Genomic DNA, 14,882 nt, shown 5'->3' with positions numbered 1-14,882 from the left:
CTTAATCTTTCATCATATGATATGGGAAAAGAAGTGCAAAGTAAGTTTAGTAATTAAATTGCCGGCTTTGTTATCAAATGGCTTTAACTGAAGCGAGCAGAACGTTTCATACACACAGGACATCATGCGGGACGAGCCGTTTGCTTAAGATGCTTAAGATGACTGACATTTTACAGCCCTAAGGGCAAAGAGCGTTTAGATTAGGGCTAGGGTGTAGAGAGGGGCTTCTTAAAATGACTTTGTCAGACCTCCTTCTAATTAACATTGTGATTAAAGCACCAGGAATTGACTTAACCAGCACAACAGCTATAATCACACCTATAATCACCTGCTGAGAAAGACATGTTGGTAAGAATGAACTCTGACAGCAATTCTTGTTACCAATTCTACAAATGCAGTGCAGCCATAGCCATGCAGAAACAATCCCAAAAGTCAGATCTTTTTTATGTTTTTCTTTGCATAATCAATGCGAGTTAAAAAAGTTTTTTTTAAATATGGGATACTTTAGCAGCCTTTAGACTTCAATCCCAGACAAACCACATCCCGTTTTTTAAGTAAAGTAAGGAAACTGTTTCTTGTTTCAGTGTCACTCCCTTCTGAGAACAAGCACAGTTTATTTTCCTCCCAAACAAACTATGAGCTGCTAGTATGCCAGCTCACAGGTATGTGTGTGGTCCATGGCTCAGAACATCATTAAATTTAGACTGAAGACTGGGAGAGAAAATAATGAGAGATGAAAATACAAACATATTGTAAAAAAAAAAAAAAAAACAGCCCAAAACTTCTGAAAACATGACACCGGTATTTTGGCTAATTGAAAAAAGTAAATTCTCGTAAAAGGAATGGAATCAAAATTCTGCACGCTCTAGCTCTCTGGCACATGAAGAGTTGCTCATGCAACAGAAGATTAAGAACTCTTAACCCTCACACTTTAACATCTCAGATCCCATCTCAGACCCGACAGATTTTCCAACAAAACAAGAAAAACACTGCAAGCAAAAAATCAGTCCTGAGCCGTTCACTCGCAAGTGATATTTCCCTCCACCCCATTCTTTCCTTTCCTAACACTTCCTCCCATAAAATTAAAATAGCTTGACGTGAGAAAAGAGCTCGTATTGAAAGGGAGGTACAAACCCAGTGTGTATTTCTCTGCTTTCTCTGTGATATCATAAACCGATAAGATTCATTACTGAAAAGTCATCCTTTCAGTTGTCCAGCCTCACTCACCTTCAGCAACCGCGGCCTCCACCTCTTCGCTGGGCACAATAGGTGGCCGTGCCCGGACAGTCGACGCCAGGCTCATCAGCAGAAGCACAACCAAGAGCCATGGCCAGGTGGGCATGGCGTCAGTGGCAAACACACCTCCCCATCCCCCTTTCCTCCATCTCCCCCTGGACACTGATCCCATCTGAGGGCCTCCACCCGACCATGAACTGCAGACGGCAGCTCATGAACTGAAGCCCACTGGAAGGATCCGATCACCTGCGGCAAAGCAGAACAAGAGGCAGAGTCAGAGACGTGATTGCTGCAGTTTTTCTTCAGAAATCCACAGCCTGGTTATGAGGCCCCTGTACTATCATCCTAAAGCCATGATATTTCATTTCACTGTATGCTTTTCATGGATGTGGGCATTTTGTTACAGGATTGCGTTTCCAGCTGAGCAAAATGAATTCATTACAGTTCAACATTGAAAGCATGTTGTGTGTGTGTGTGTGTGTGTGTGTGTGTGTAAATGTATGTGGTGTGTACGCATCCCACATCGCTAAATGCTGTCGAACAAGCTGTTCCACACACACATACCAACGTACTCATACTATAGAGCAGTAATCTCACTACTGTCTTACAACCACACACCTTAAATAGACTGGTAGGATTCGGTTGTTGCTGTTTTTTTCTGCTGACTGATTTCTAAAGAGAAATAAAAATATTTTCTTTCACCTTGACAAACACCTAACCTGCAACTGAAGTAATTCACATCTATCATAACTAGTAGAACAATATTTGGAAACTAACTCCTCAGTGTAAACCAACTCCTCTCTGAAATTTGATTTTATTTGCCTAGTAAACAACACACACATGTAGTAAAGGTAGGAAAAGTGAAGTTTTGTGCAAAATTTTCCAGAGAAACTGTTGGGGATAAAAAAAAAAAAAATCAACTGTGCTAGCAAAGTGCTTCAGTGGTTGTAAGGATGTGAAACTTTACTACACAAAGTTGTGGAAAATGTGCAGTACTACACTTCTATAATTGTCAAACAATTAGTACACTTTCCTAAAAGGTGTGATTTATTAAACCAGAGATTCGGGTTTAGCGCTAGTTTGCTGTGTGACACACGCCGCGCGAGCGTTAGGTGGTTTCGGTGACGTAGCTGCTCTAAAATGACTGCTATGTCCGAAACCGCACAATACAACACTAAACCCAGAACTGCAGGTCTGTTCTGTCGTGTAAAAAAATCAACAACAAAACAGCTACAACAAAAGAAATACAATATCGCTGGTGTGGAGCGCTATTTTTTGACACATTAATTGCTAGGCTGCTTCAGACGTAGCCCGTGAGGGTTCTAAGCCTGTGAGATGCGCGGGGACGCGCGCGCGCCCGGCACTCTCGAGACCGTCCAGCTGCGGTTCCCAAGCGCGTGCACGAGTCCAGCTGCGCGCCATTGATTAGCTGTTTACTCTCATCGTTCACTGAACAATCAGGTCAAACGTGGCGAATGCGAACTCCAAAACACTGAAAAGTGTGGTATCATTTGGAATCATGCATTCAGGGTGAAGCAGCAAGGAGACATCTCACATTTCAGCTCACACAGTCCCAGATTTCCATACTGCCAAACTACTAAAAGTTGAACTGTTTCATCACATTTAAACAAAAGTGTACTCTTTTCTTTTTTTGTTGTTGAAAAATTCAATGCAATACTCCTCACGAGCGCTTTACGAGCACTTAAGTGTATCAGAGTAACACATCAGCCTCGTGCCGTTTTGCAAATAAATATAGTCTCAAGTGAAAAAAAAATCCCTCGCCTTAACGCAGTTATCACCAGCATGTTAATAGCAACCTCTTGATTTGTTTTTTTTTTTGCATACAATGTAGTCAAGCTAAACCAATCTAAAGCCTAATCATCAGCGCTCCTTTCACATTCTAATCACTTTGCATTTGCACAATGAAATCACACTGAATGCGCTCAGAGATTTACGAGGCTCCTTCTACACAATGCAATGCATGCATTCAGTTAAAGCAACAGCCGAGCAATCTCTCATGTTTAGACTTCACTTAGGCGACTATAACTATTTATAGTCATTATTTATTTACTCCACTTTATTGATCACAAATGTCTGGGTTAAAAAGCAACCTTAAAACACACACAAAAAAAACCTCTTCTCACGCAACCTAAAGTACTACATACAACAGTAGTACCTAATACAACAAAATCAGTTGCGTGCTTCTTGTTTGTTTGTTTGTGTAAACCTACCCGCTAATTAAAATGTTACACTTTGATCTAATTCCGTCATTCCAGGTTTTATTTCAGCGGTTGTTGCTCCAGCACTCTTGTAATTAGATCCAAATGCAAGATCTGACTTTTTCCCATCCAAAACAAAATAATCTCTTAAAATTAATTTGGCATTCTGAAATATTTCCCCATATTAAACTAAGTCCAACCAGCAACAGGCCGGATCGCGTCTCTTACTGCACACACACACACACACACACACACACACACATATTTACCCTAAACATTTTCAAATCACGTCTCGTGCAACCTGTGGTTAGGATTTATTTGTTTGTAAGTGTTTTTATTTTTTGTAAACACAAAAACACATCACCCCCCAGACCCGACACTTACTCCTGCGGCCCGGAGTGCTGAGCTTCTTAATCCGCATGAACGAGTGAAACAAGCGACTTCTTTTTTTTTCTTCCCCCAACTCCACCACTCAAAAGTTCACTATTCCAAATTCCACAAGTCGGCAAAAAACGAAGCACAAAAATATAAATAAGTAAACAAATAAAGCCGCAACCAAAGAAATCACTGATCCTTTGCAGCCAGCAGCATTGCCAGATGGGAGCGTCGCAAAAAAAAAAAAAATCCGCGAGAGTTTGCTTAATTATTATTTATCCGTCCATACAGTTTTGGGAAGCAACAGAGCAGACAAAAAGAGAATAAAGATTGTTTTTCCCTCCGTTAGAGTCCTTCACGTCCTTGCACAAATTCAGGTCCTCCTGGATTTCTCAGATGGTCCGATATCTGCGCTCCTCCAAAGACACTTAAAACGTGTGAAAAAGCGGCTGTCTCGACGTCCTCCTACACACACGCGCACAGTAAACACGCTCTACACACACTCACACACACACACACACTCTGGGCTTATGCTAGTCACTCAACTCCAAAGCTCTTTTCAGTCTCCGAGGACCTTGGTCGTCTTCTCATATGCTTTTGTCAAGCTTGGAGCTTTTTTCCTCCTTCTTCTCTCTCTCTTACGCTCTCTCACTCTCTCTCCCCCTCTCTCTCTCTCTTTCTCTCTCCCCCTGAAGAAATGTCACTCCCCCACCCGCTCCCTGAAACCTGACACGTTTCCTGACTGGAGCTTTTGGACTCCGTCCTCCAATGAAAAATCTCAGAAAGTCCAGCACCCCTCAGCCGTGCGCTCCAACATCAGCGACGCACAAGTGATGTAGTGCTGGAGTGGAGTGGAGTTTAGTGGAGTGGAGTGAGTGGAGCAGAGGCCAGACTGCAAACTCTGCCCGACCTCCTCCTCTTCCTCTCCTCCTCCTCGTCCCACTGCCATACCTCCTGAGATTCACTCTCACTAAAACACCGCCGCCTTGTGGTGACATTTAACGCGTCCAATTAGTGACTCTGCCTCCTGCTCATTTGCATACTGGGTTTGAGTTTCCCAAAAGGACAAGTGGACTCTTTAAAAGTGTTCAAAGGTTGTTGTTGTTGTGGTGGTTTTCAGTTTTGTTTAATAGATAGTTAAGGAGATTTAGCTTCCATAAAAGGTTTTGCTCCGACACCTTTTCATAAACGCACCCAGAGGCACAAACTGACTTAATATTTTATAATTCATTTGTGAATGATTTTATTATAAACCAGAGCTACACAATTTAAGGGATGTGGGTTTGTTTAATTTACAAGTGGTGAAGTGAGAGAAACTTCTAATCTCCTCCTCTTTGATGTGATTTATTCATTCAGTTTCTCAAGGATCTGGTGATTTTGTGATCACAGAAATGAACGCAAAATCAAGCTTGTGATTTTTCAAAATTGCCAAAGGTTTAAAAGATGTTCAAAAGAAGTATTCTGAGCTTGCTAATCATAATCATAATGATTAATTAATTGATTAACAAGAAACCGCAAGAAAAACCAGATAAATAATTTGTTAACAAAAGAAACTCAAGCATTTTTTGCTGCATTCATAATCACAAAAACCAGGAATCCTGGGGGGACAAATTGCAAATTAATATGAGTGATATTGCAAATATCTGTACTAAAACAGATTCTGAGTGATAGAAACAAGACACTTTTAAATGAAGAGTGGTGAATGGATGACTTTCATTAACCTGAGATTCTGCAGAGGATTTAAGTGACAAAAAACTGGCACATTTCATCTGGTGAGGTCTTCTGCTTGGTTGGAACGAAAACCTGCACCCACACTGGCCCTATCTGGATAAGAATGGACACCCCTGTACTAGTTCCTCAGTAACATTAAGTGAATCAGTGGAACAACAGAAGTCAGGAAAAACAAATGCAAAAACATATTACAAATATAGTTTTAACAGGCTTAATAAAACTATAGCAGAAAATTAATAATGACTAATAATGTTTGGCAAAAATTTTGCCGTACCTGAATAAATGTATTAGTTGTTTTTAACTTTTTTTGGATTGAGTAATGATGTTACCCTCTGTGCTATTTGGAGGAAAAATAAAATAAAATAAAGAGAAAAAAAAAAGAAATTACATCCATTAAATCCCTGTAGATTTTTACTCCAGTTGATTTCCTGGATTACTCATAATACGGTTCAAATGTCCACTGATAGTAGCAGCTGTCAATCACAAAAAAAAAAAAAAAAACAACCATGGCAAGACTTCAGGGATGATGATCAACCGAGACACTATTCCTGACTGTGCCTATTACAAGAAATCAGCCAGCGAGGGTGTGATATTTCACCAGCTGCCTAATGTTCCACAAAGAAATAAATTTCAGGCTAGCTGATATCAAGAAAGATAAATATGAGGTTAAAACATCCTCAACAGAGCTGAGATATATCAAAGTGTGAGAAGACATGAGAGCCTCCAAGGAAAGAGCAGTGGCTAGTGTTTTCCAATTTATTATAGGTTTTTTGGACTAACATATGCTGGGGAAAAAAGGAGTCAATGATGTTAGCTAGACAGATCAAATTAGCTACTGGTGTAGTTACTGGTATGCCTTCCAGAAAAAAAGAAACAACGCTCAATCTATTTATCCTTCCATTTATTTTCTGTTCTGTTTATGCTACATAGGGTCTCAGGGAGTATGGATCCTATCCCTGTGGACTCAAGGAGCAAAACATTGTGGATGCGGTGCCAAGACATGCTATGGATCAATTGTACACACACACCCATTCACACACTTCGGACAGTTTAGAGATGTCAATCAGTATATGGTGCAGGTCTTTAGAAGGAAAAAAGAGAAAGCCCCTGAAGCATAGAGAGGACATGCAAGCAGGGGGAATCAAACTCATACCCTGGTGGTACAAGCCACTAAGCCACTGTCCCTCAAAGTAATATTGCATAGATAAAGTTCTGTTGTTCTCATTTTCTATCACCTGACATTGTTTATAGGCCATCCATAAAACCACAGTCCTTCTCAGAAGAGCTTTACAAGTACTACAATACAAATATGTTTAAAGTGTTTCCTGGGTAAAGTTTTCCTTCCTACTTCCCCAGTAGCTAATGCTGGGTTTGTGATGCCTTGCAAGTGGTAATTTGCAATGTAATGATGTCATTTCCTTCCTCAGGACATTCAATGTGCAAAGTGAAAAAAATAACATGGACACCTGTATGAAAGGATGTGTTTTGTTTGCTCTGTTAGAATGTAATGCTCATAAAAAGCTACTTTAACTGCACTTTTAGGGTCTACAGGTACTGTTCTATGAAACATTTTGGTTTGAAAATGCAGTACAATAAGCTAGCCAGAAGTGATAGTGAGTAGGATTGATGATTACATTCTCAATACAGTGTCTAATATGATCAGTGCTGTGGATATAACCAAATACTGTACTATTAACTGATCTAAATCTGATACTGATGTAAACATATTTAAAACCAGAGAAGGGGAACTTGTTGAGCGGCCATGTTGATTTCAAGTACACAGGGAGGGAACTGGTAGTTGGAATCACTATACCCCTAGTTGAAGTAGAGATGATGTTACAATATTCATGTTTAGTAGTCATTAGTATCCTTTTTGTCTTTGATTTCATTGTCAGTTCATTGTTTTTTCTGACTGTGAATCGTTTGGTGAGTGAACATACACAATTTGGGACATATCCCAAATACTTTAACCAAAAACAGCAAGCCTTTTACAGAGGGATATACAGATACAACAGCACAGCAGTAGCCTTTATAATACAGAGGCTGCAGATGTGCGCTGTGACCATCCTCATCAATGTCTGAATGAAACTTCACCTACAATCAGAGGATTCTAGTTTTCACAAGAGTTTACCTTTAAGTACTTACACTTTAGAGGAAGTCTGCACCTATATCAAGAATCCCCTAAATACCAGAGTGATAAGGAGGCCTCCTACCATGCTCTACTTTCACCCCTTCTTTTTCCTTCTCCATGCTGTCTCTTCCATTGGTCAAACCTTTTTCAAGCTGAACCCCTCTTCTCCATCCCCCCTAAAAAACCAGAGGCATGTGGGTTCGAAAAGGGGAGGGAGCACCAGCTAATATGCTTTCACCTCTGCTTTTTTTCTCCAGTTCTCCCTCTCTAAGAAAGACTGGCTGCTCGCCTCTTTTTCCTCTAAGAAAAGAAATGTCCTCTTTCACTCCCGAACAGACCAGCTAATAAGGCTGTTAAAGAAAACGCAAGAGTGCTGTGTCAATGGAGCTGTCTATCTGTGTTTTCTCTGTCTTTCTTTCTCACCGGCATTCACCCGTTTTTCCCTTTTCCCCTCTATTTTCTCACCCTTACTTGCTCAGTAAGGCCATCTGAGGCACCCTAGAAAAAGGTGACAGCTTGGGTTAGAATTGGAGAACAGGGCGAGTGAATAGAGGGGAGCTACAGGTTTGGGGAGACCAATAAGAAATAGATTTTTTTTGTCCCAAACGCCTGTCCAAACCTGATTTACGCTGCTCTCATGCTAGTCTTCTCAGGCTTGGACACGACGGAAGCCCTGCAGGGGGGCCATAAAGACACGCAGAGAGAAGAAAAGAGACAGGTCACATCTCTGTCAAAGGACTATTGTCATACTCACTCTTTCTTTTCTTTAGCGTAAGAAGCCTGGGTTTCTCTCTGAGCCTCAAGCATGAGTAACATGTAAAATATTTTTAGGAGATATATCTAAACTTCAGTAAAGTGGGAGCTTTATACTACACTGTCCTACTGAACAGCATTTAATCTGATTTTAAATTATTACAGTGATATTTATACTTAAATTTGTGCTCAGTGTGCTTAGATTTTTCAGGATGTGGTGACCAGAGGGGATTTCTTTAACACTATAATGGGAAGCCGGGCCATCCTTGGTATGTTATTATAATGCAGCAATGACATTTCTATACCTGCTTGCACCTTTTTTTTTTTTTTGGTGGGGTAGGGATGCGTGTTGTGATCATGTCACAGGGCATGTCTAGTCTCAAATCTGGGGAAAATTGCTTCCAAATATCATGGAGTTTTCTTGATTAATTGAGCAAAATCACAAATTCATGCAAAGACTGAAAAGTATACAAGTGTTCCTAAGCATCCATTTTGGTGAAATTCAATATTATAACCAAACAAAATACCTTGCCGAAAAACAATTTACTGTGGTCAGCACAGCCAGCATGAAAATCTCCTCTGAAACCCCAATACAGGGGCTGTAGAACTGCAATGATGCATGGCTGTGATTTACACAGCTAGCATACATTGTTAATAGCATCACTATTTTTATCATTGTAATTGGGGAATATAGTAAATAAATTCTAACCATAAAATCATATATTAATATATACACATATACTTATATATATTTATTATTATTCATTTATAGCTAGCTGTTGCTACCTTCTTCATTGAAACTGACCAAGCCAGTTAGCAGCCTACATTTTTTTTTCCTCAGAAAATGGCCGGCACTATTAAAGCTGTTGACCTGTTCTGTTTTTTTTGTTTTTTTTAATAAAGACTTTTCATACTGTTACTCAGGAATGACTGAGAATTAAAACAAGAGGCTTGACCAAACAACTGGGACAGAGGAAGCAAAACACATACAAATATATATTTCAATAACACACAGTTGGGCTTCATCTATTGTATTTCTGTACAATATTTTAACATTACATACCGGCAGCTGTAATATGCTTTACAAAAGTATTGCCCCCCCTTTTACCTTTTCCACATTTAGTACTATTACAACTTTGACATTTGAAAGAAAATTTGAAAACTGTAATTGTGTAACACACACATAAAATTTAACTATTATGGGATATTTTGTGCAGATTCCTGAGATATGATGAAATGAAGTCGATTTCAGTTCCAGTTTGCCTCACTACATTTTGAGGGATCCTTCTTATTGTGCTCTTTAAGTAATCCTACTGTATGTACAGGGTCATAGTATAGCTTTATTATTCTGGAAGCACTGTATATATACTTATATAAATGGGAGGAAAGTCATTTGATTCGACTTGGCTTCCTAACAGATTTCCTACAAATCACCAAACTGCATTGGAATGTTTAGATCCAGGCTGATTTATGAGCAAGATGTTTTATTTCAGCAGAACTCTTGCCTTCTCCTCAAGTGTCTTCTGCAGATTGTAAGAGATGTCTGTGATTTCTATAAAAGTGTGTGAAACAGTGTGATACTTTCAATGGGTTTTACAAGTCGATACTGTATCTCGCTTAATATTCTGAATGCATATTTACAATACAGACAGATTATACTGTAATACTGGATTAAGGTATGTTAATGTACATATACAGTATGTGCTATAACAGTGTATACTACACTGATCATAACATTCTGAGCAGTGACCGGTGAAGTGAATAAAACTGATGATCTCCTCATCATGGCACCTGTTAGTGGGTGGGATATATTAGGCAGCAAGTGAACATTTTGTCCTCAAAGTTGATGTGTTAGAAGCAGGAAAAATGGGCAAGCGTAAGGATTTGAGCGAGTTTGATGAAGGGCCAAATTGTGATGGCTAGACCACTGGATCAGAGAATCTCCAAAACTGCAGCTCATGTGGGGTGTTTGCAGTGGTCTGCAGTGGTCAGCATCTATCAAAAGTATCCTTTAGATCCTGTAAGTTCTAAGATTTTTCTTAAATCAAGCAATTTATACTTGATTTTCTAAGTTTAAGGATCTTGCTCAAGGTCCCAAACCTTCTGCAAAGCATTAACCACTCAGCCACTGTATACCAGTTCACCTACATCATGCATTGTTTGAATTAACGTAAATCTTTCAAAGACTGCAGTGAAAAAACCCCATCAGTCAGTAAATTACTGTAAGATTTACAGTCATATCTTTTACAGTGCAATACACTTAAATCAGAGGTAATCCTGCGGAACATTTCCTAGCTAGCAGGATTTTATTTTTAAAAATAGACAATTGGAGGTCACTCCAGGATTGGGTGTTTGATTCCTTCCACTGCCGTGTGTGTGTGTGGTGTTTGCCTGTTCTCCCTGTGTTTCAGAGGTTTCCTCTGCGGTACAAATACAAATTTGTTGTGTATAAATGCGCTGTAGGCTGACTGGCATCTCTAAATTGTCCCTGGTTTGTGATTATACCACATCCAGAGTGTCCTGGGTGTCCTGGAATAGACTCCAGGCTCCCTGTGACCCAGAGTAGGATAAGTGCAACAGAAAATGAATGGATGGGTGGAAAAAATCGAGAATCCTAGTGACCCACAGATTCTACTGCTGTTGTTTATTTTCATTACGTCATTATGAAGTTCTTATATGTATATGAATTAGGAAATGGTTGTTTTAATTCTTACATGTTTTAACATGTTTTATTGTTAGGATTTTTAAGAGTATTTAATACAAATTTGGCAAGGCAGCTAGTAATATATTTGCATCACATTAAGGATGCTGTCTATATGAACTCTGCTGCCAGTCACGTATGAACCAGCTGGCCCTGAAATGTTCCAGTGGAAAAAACCATTAACACCTCTGGGATTAAATAAAGGTAAATGAAACGCCATTAGCGAGACTGTTCTGCTATTAGGCTAATTGTTAGTTGTTTGCGAGAGCTAATCTATCAATAGGGTGTTACGTCATTCCCCCTGAAATAACTGAGAAGCCCCAAGAACAAAACACCATTTGTCTTCTGCTTTTCTGCTGACAGGAATTTTGATTTATTGAGGCCATTTGTTTAGGCAGTTATATTGTAAAAACAACACCTCCTGAAGCATCAATCAAGACAGCAAGATAGAACTGTTTGCTTTAGAGACAAGAACAAGAATTTTGGCAAGTCTTCTACCCTCCAAAATATTTCTGTAACCAAATTCAGGAAATCAGACAGTGTCGATAGTTCAGAATGCTTCAAAAGGGTTTTCATTATAGGGTATGCATGGCACATACTGTATATGTGTGGCAGACCATACTGAGGAAACTGTGGTGAAATTGTATTATCCCACTAGTGGATTGGCCCTTATAAAACAAGTGGTATTTCCCAGTAGTGTTTTAGTGGTGACATTAGTGGTTCCAGTGGCTCAAACCGGATCCAAGCATGTATTATATAGTAGCTTGTTTTACCACGTTGAAAAAATAATAAAGACTGTGGAAAAGTAGAATTTCTGAGATGTGGGTTTTTTCTAGGATGATTCTTTTATAATAAGTTTATACAGAAGATAATATAATAATATGCCACTTATTAACCCAGGTCAGTTTCAAAAAGCACTGGACACTGCCATGTAGTCTCATAGATGCAAACTTAAGCATTTATGAAGGATATGGTTAGGGTTGAATTTAGCACTCAAACCTTTTCTTACTTGATTCATATGAAATCCAATGAAGTCCATCCACATGTCATTCAATTCATTACATTACATTTACATTTCTGGCATTTGGCAGATGCCCTAATCCAGAGCACTTTACATTTTGTCTCAGTTTTATACAGCTGAGCAATTGAAGGTTAAGGGCTTTGCTCAAAATTCATTCATTCATTCATTGTCTATACCCGCTTATTCCTAGGATTCCTAGGGTCACGGGGGTCTGCTGGAGCCTATCCCAGAGCACATAGGGCAAAAGGCAGGGGTACACCCTGGACAGGTCGCCAGTCCATTGCAGGGCTGCTCAAAATTATAAATTTTAAATTCATCCCTAATGAGTGGGCAAAAGGCAACAAAGGTGAGGAAAATGTCCTTGAGATAAAAGACATAGTTACTTGATTGAATTTGTAAAAAAAATCAAACATTTGTATTTAAAAAATAAATAAAAACAACAATTTTTCTGCTTCTTCTGTTTCTTCTTCTTCTTCTTCTTCTTCTTCTTCTTCTTATTATTATTATTATTATTATTACTTTTATCATTATTATTATTATTATTATTATTATTACTATTATTATTAGTAGTAATAATAAAATCATGAGTCACGAAGTGCTTAGTATTATGATGAGAAGCAACTTGACAATTTCTCATGACTTCATTCATATTCATGGAAAGTAAACATCTTTTCTTGTTAAATATGGATTTATTTGAATTTAAGGTGAGATCATTTTGGATTCTTCCACTCACCTACCTGAAGCTTTCCGACCCAATAAAACATTTTCCCCTAGAAAGCACAAGCGCTCCATTGTGCTACTGAGCAATGCTTCATTTCTGTGTAGAAATATAAGATCGTTTTGTTTAGCTTAAAATATGGACACCTCTCTTGCCTTGGCAAGGAATGTGACTGTTTGGCATTAGAGCTGAACCTTGCTGCCAACTTTGTTACACGCCCACCTTCTGTCCTACTCCAACATCACGCTACTAATCTTACTATATGATTCTGATGAATGAATCGCTAAGTACCCTGTGCTTTCATGTAGGCCAGATATTAATAGCACTGATGTATAAAAAATATTTAAAAAGGACATGTTCAAATGAAATGTCTTCATATTCTGAAGCTTGTGAACCAAAAACGATACAAAAAATGCCTGATACTCTGTAAGCGGTAGAAGTTGCAGATGTCAGTGCAGATTTTAGTGAAAACGTGTAACACAAACAACCAAAACCGTGAAACGAGAACCATAAACATGAAGCTGTAAAGCAAAAACAGACACACAATGACACATACGCACAACATCCAGACAACGAAAAGTTTGACAATGAAACACACAGAAAATATTGAGGGCTGTGTCTCAATCAGCTCTCTAGTTCCCTAGATAGTGAATCAGTATATCAAGTACACAAGTATACCAGTGATATGACAACGTACTCGTGTTGTAAAACAGGCAAACATTATTTTTTATGCTGTTCAAAGTACATTTTTTGTTACATACATTAAGCACATTAGGCTCAAACAAACTGTATATAGAATATTGAATAAAGTTAAAAAATCACTCCCATTTAACAAGCTACATTTGTAGACAAAGTTGGCTGAGTGCATCTACTGTTTCTGCCAAGCTTTTTTTAGGTAGTAAACCGTGCATTGGAAGGTTCTTGCGATTGAGAGAGAGAGACAAGGATAAAAAATGGCCGACTTCCTGATCAGTGGCCAGACTACTGAACTACGCAGCTGATGGAGATGCACTCCATGACTTACTGTAAGCAGAGGTGCTGATTAGAAGTAACACAGAACAAGTGAGACATGTGACAAGGTCATGTGACATGCAGGAGCTGATGTGTGCAGGAGGTAATCCGGTCAAGTACCGATTTCAACCATGATGGAGAGCTATGGATGAAAAATGGTGGTTGAGATCATTCAGCATAATTAATTCTGTAATAGCAGAGTGTCTCTGGAACTGTATACAAATACATAGATGAAGTCAAAAAATAAATCACACAATGCATGTGGGCTAATTTAAAAGACCTTTATAAGTGGTCTTGTCCGTCTGAATTGTCGCCAAAATGAAATTGTTTTTTTCATCCAGTGTTAGTGCCTGGTAGCTCCTCCCCCTTTTGTTAAGTAAGCAAAGCTGCGAGTGTAGAGTCCACGAAGTGTCCAACACTTGGTTTTTTTTTTGGGTTGGATAAGTGCACTTTGTCTTCAGTGTGAACACTACTGGAGCTATACTAAGACATGATCATTGCAGCATTGTGGAGCTTTGTGCTGTAATGTTGTGCAATAATTCTAATGCAAGCTATATAAGATGGAATGAAACATGTCCGTATGTTATTGCTAACGACTGATTTCTATGAACGTGGCTGAAAAAGTTTTGTAAGAAATTATAAATCTAGAGCACACAAAGACCTCCAGTCCATTTTTGTGGTTTCATTGTGGCAGCAGACCCACATATACTGTAGCTGTGATAGTCAGGTGAACACCAACTATTGCCTATATAACGCAAGACATACTTCTGTACAAGTCTACACTAATTCCACTATTGCTATGTTAAAACCTGACTTTTGTAACAATCGCCCCCTCCTAATAACATACTGGATTTTCGATCCGTCTAACCTCCTGACTTCCTAAATCTCCCGAGGGATTCTTGTCTGCTAACGGATTTTTGCCAGGTTATAATTAAAACATCAGAAGTGGATGAGTCACATCCTGTGCCGAATGCGAAACAAATGTG

At 39.0% G+C, this 14,882-nt stretch overlaps 1 protein-coding gene across 6 annotated transcripts in view; it reads right to left on the bottom strand.

Moving 5' to 3' along the window:
- fgfr2 (fibroblast growth factor receptor 2) overlaps window positions 1–4,673 on the bottom strand; it is a 35,435-nt gene extending 30,762 nt beyond the window's left edge. For 3 of the 6 annotated variants that reach the window (XM_058380875.1, XM_058380884.1, XM_058380868.1), the window contains exons 1-2: window positions 3,840–4,672; window positions 1,228–1,482 (exon numbers count right to left, since the gene is read on the bottom strand). In XM_058380875.1, the coding sequence (XP_058236858.1) occupies window positions 1,228–1,408 (181 nt within the window). In that variant the 5' untranslated portion in view covers window positions 1,409–1,482; window positions 3,840–4,672. Of the gene's footprint in view, window positions 1–1,227; window positions 1,483–3,839 lie in introns of all 6 variants that reach the window. The other 3 variants (XM_058380861.1, XM_058380892.1, XM_058380901.1) reach the window with 3 other exon arrangements.
- Between the last annotated feature and the right edge of the window lie 10,209 nt (window positions 4,674–14,882).

The sequence above is a fragment of the Hemibagrus wyckioides genome, linkage group LG03, assembly GCF_019097595.1.
Source record: "Hemibagrus wyckioides isolate EC202008001 linkage group LG03, SWU_Hwy_1.0, whole genome shotgun sequence".
In the NCBI taxonomy this organism is placed as follows: Eukaryota; Metazoa; Chordata; class Actinopteri; order Siluriformes; family Bagridae; genus Hemibagrus; species Hemibagrus wyckioides.
Note: the sequence above shows the minus strand (reverse complement) of the source record. Positions and strands in the feature narration are given on the sequence as shown.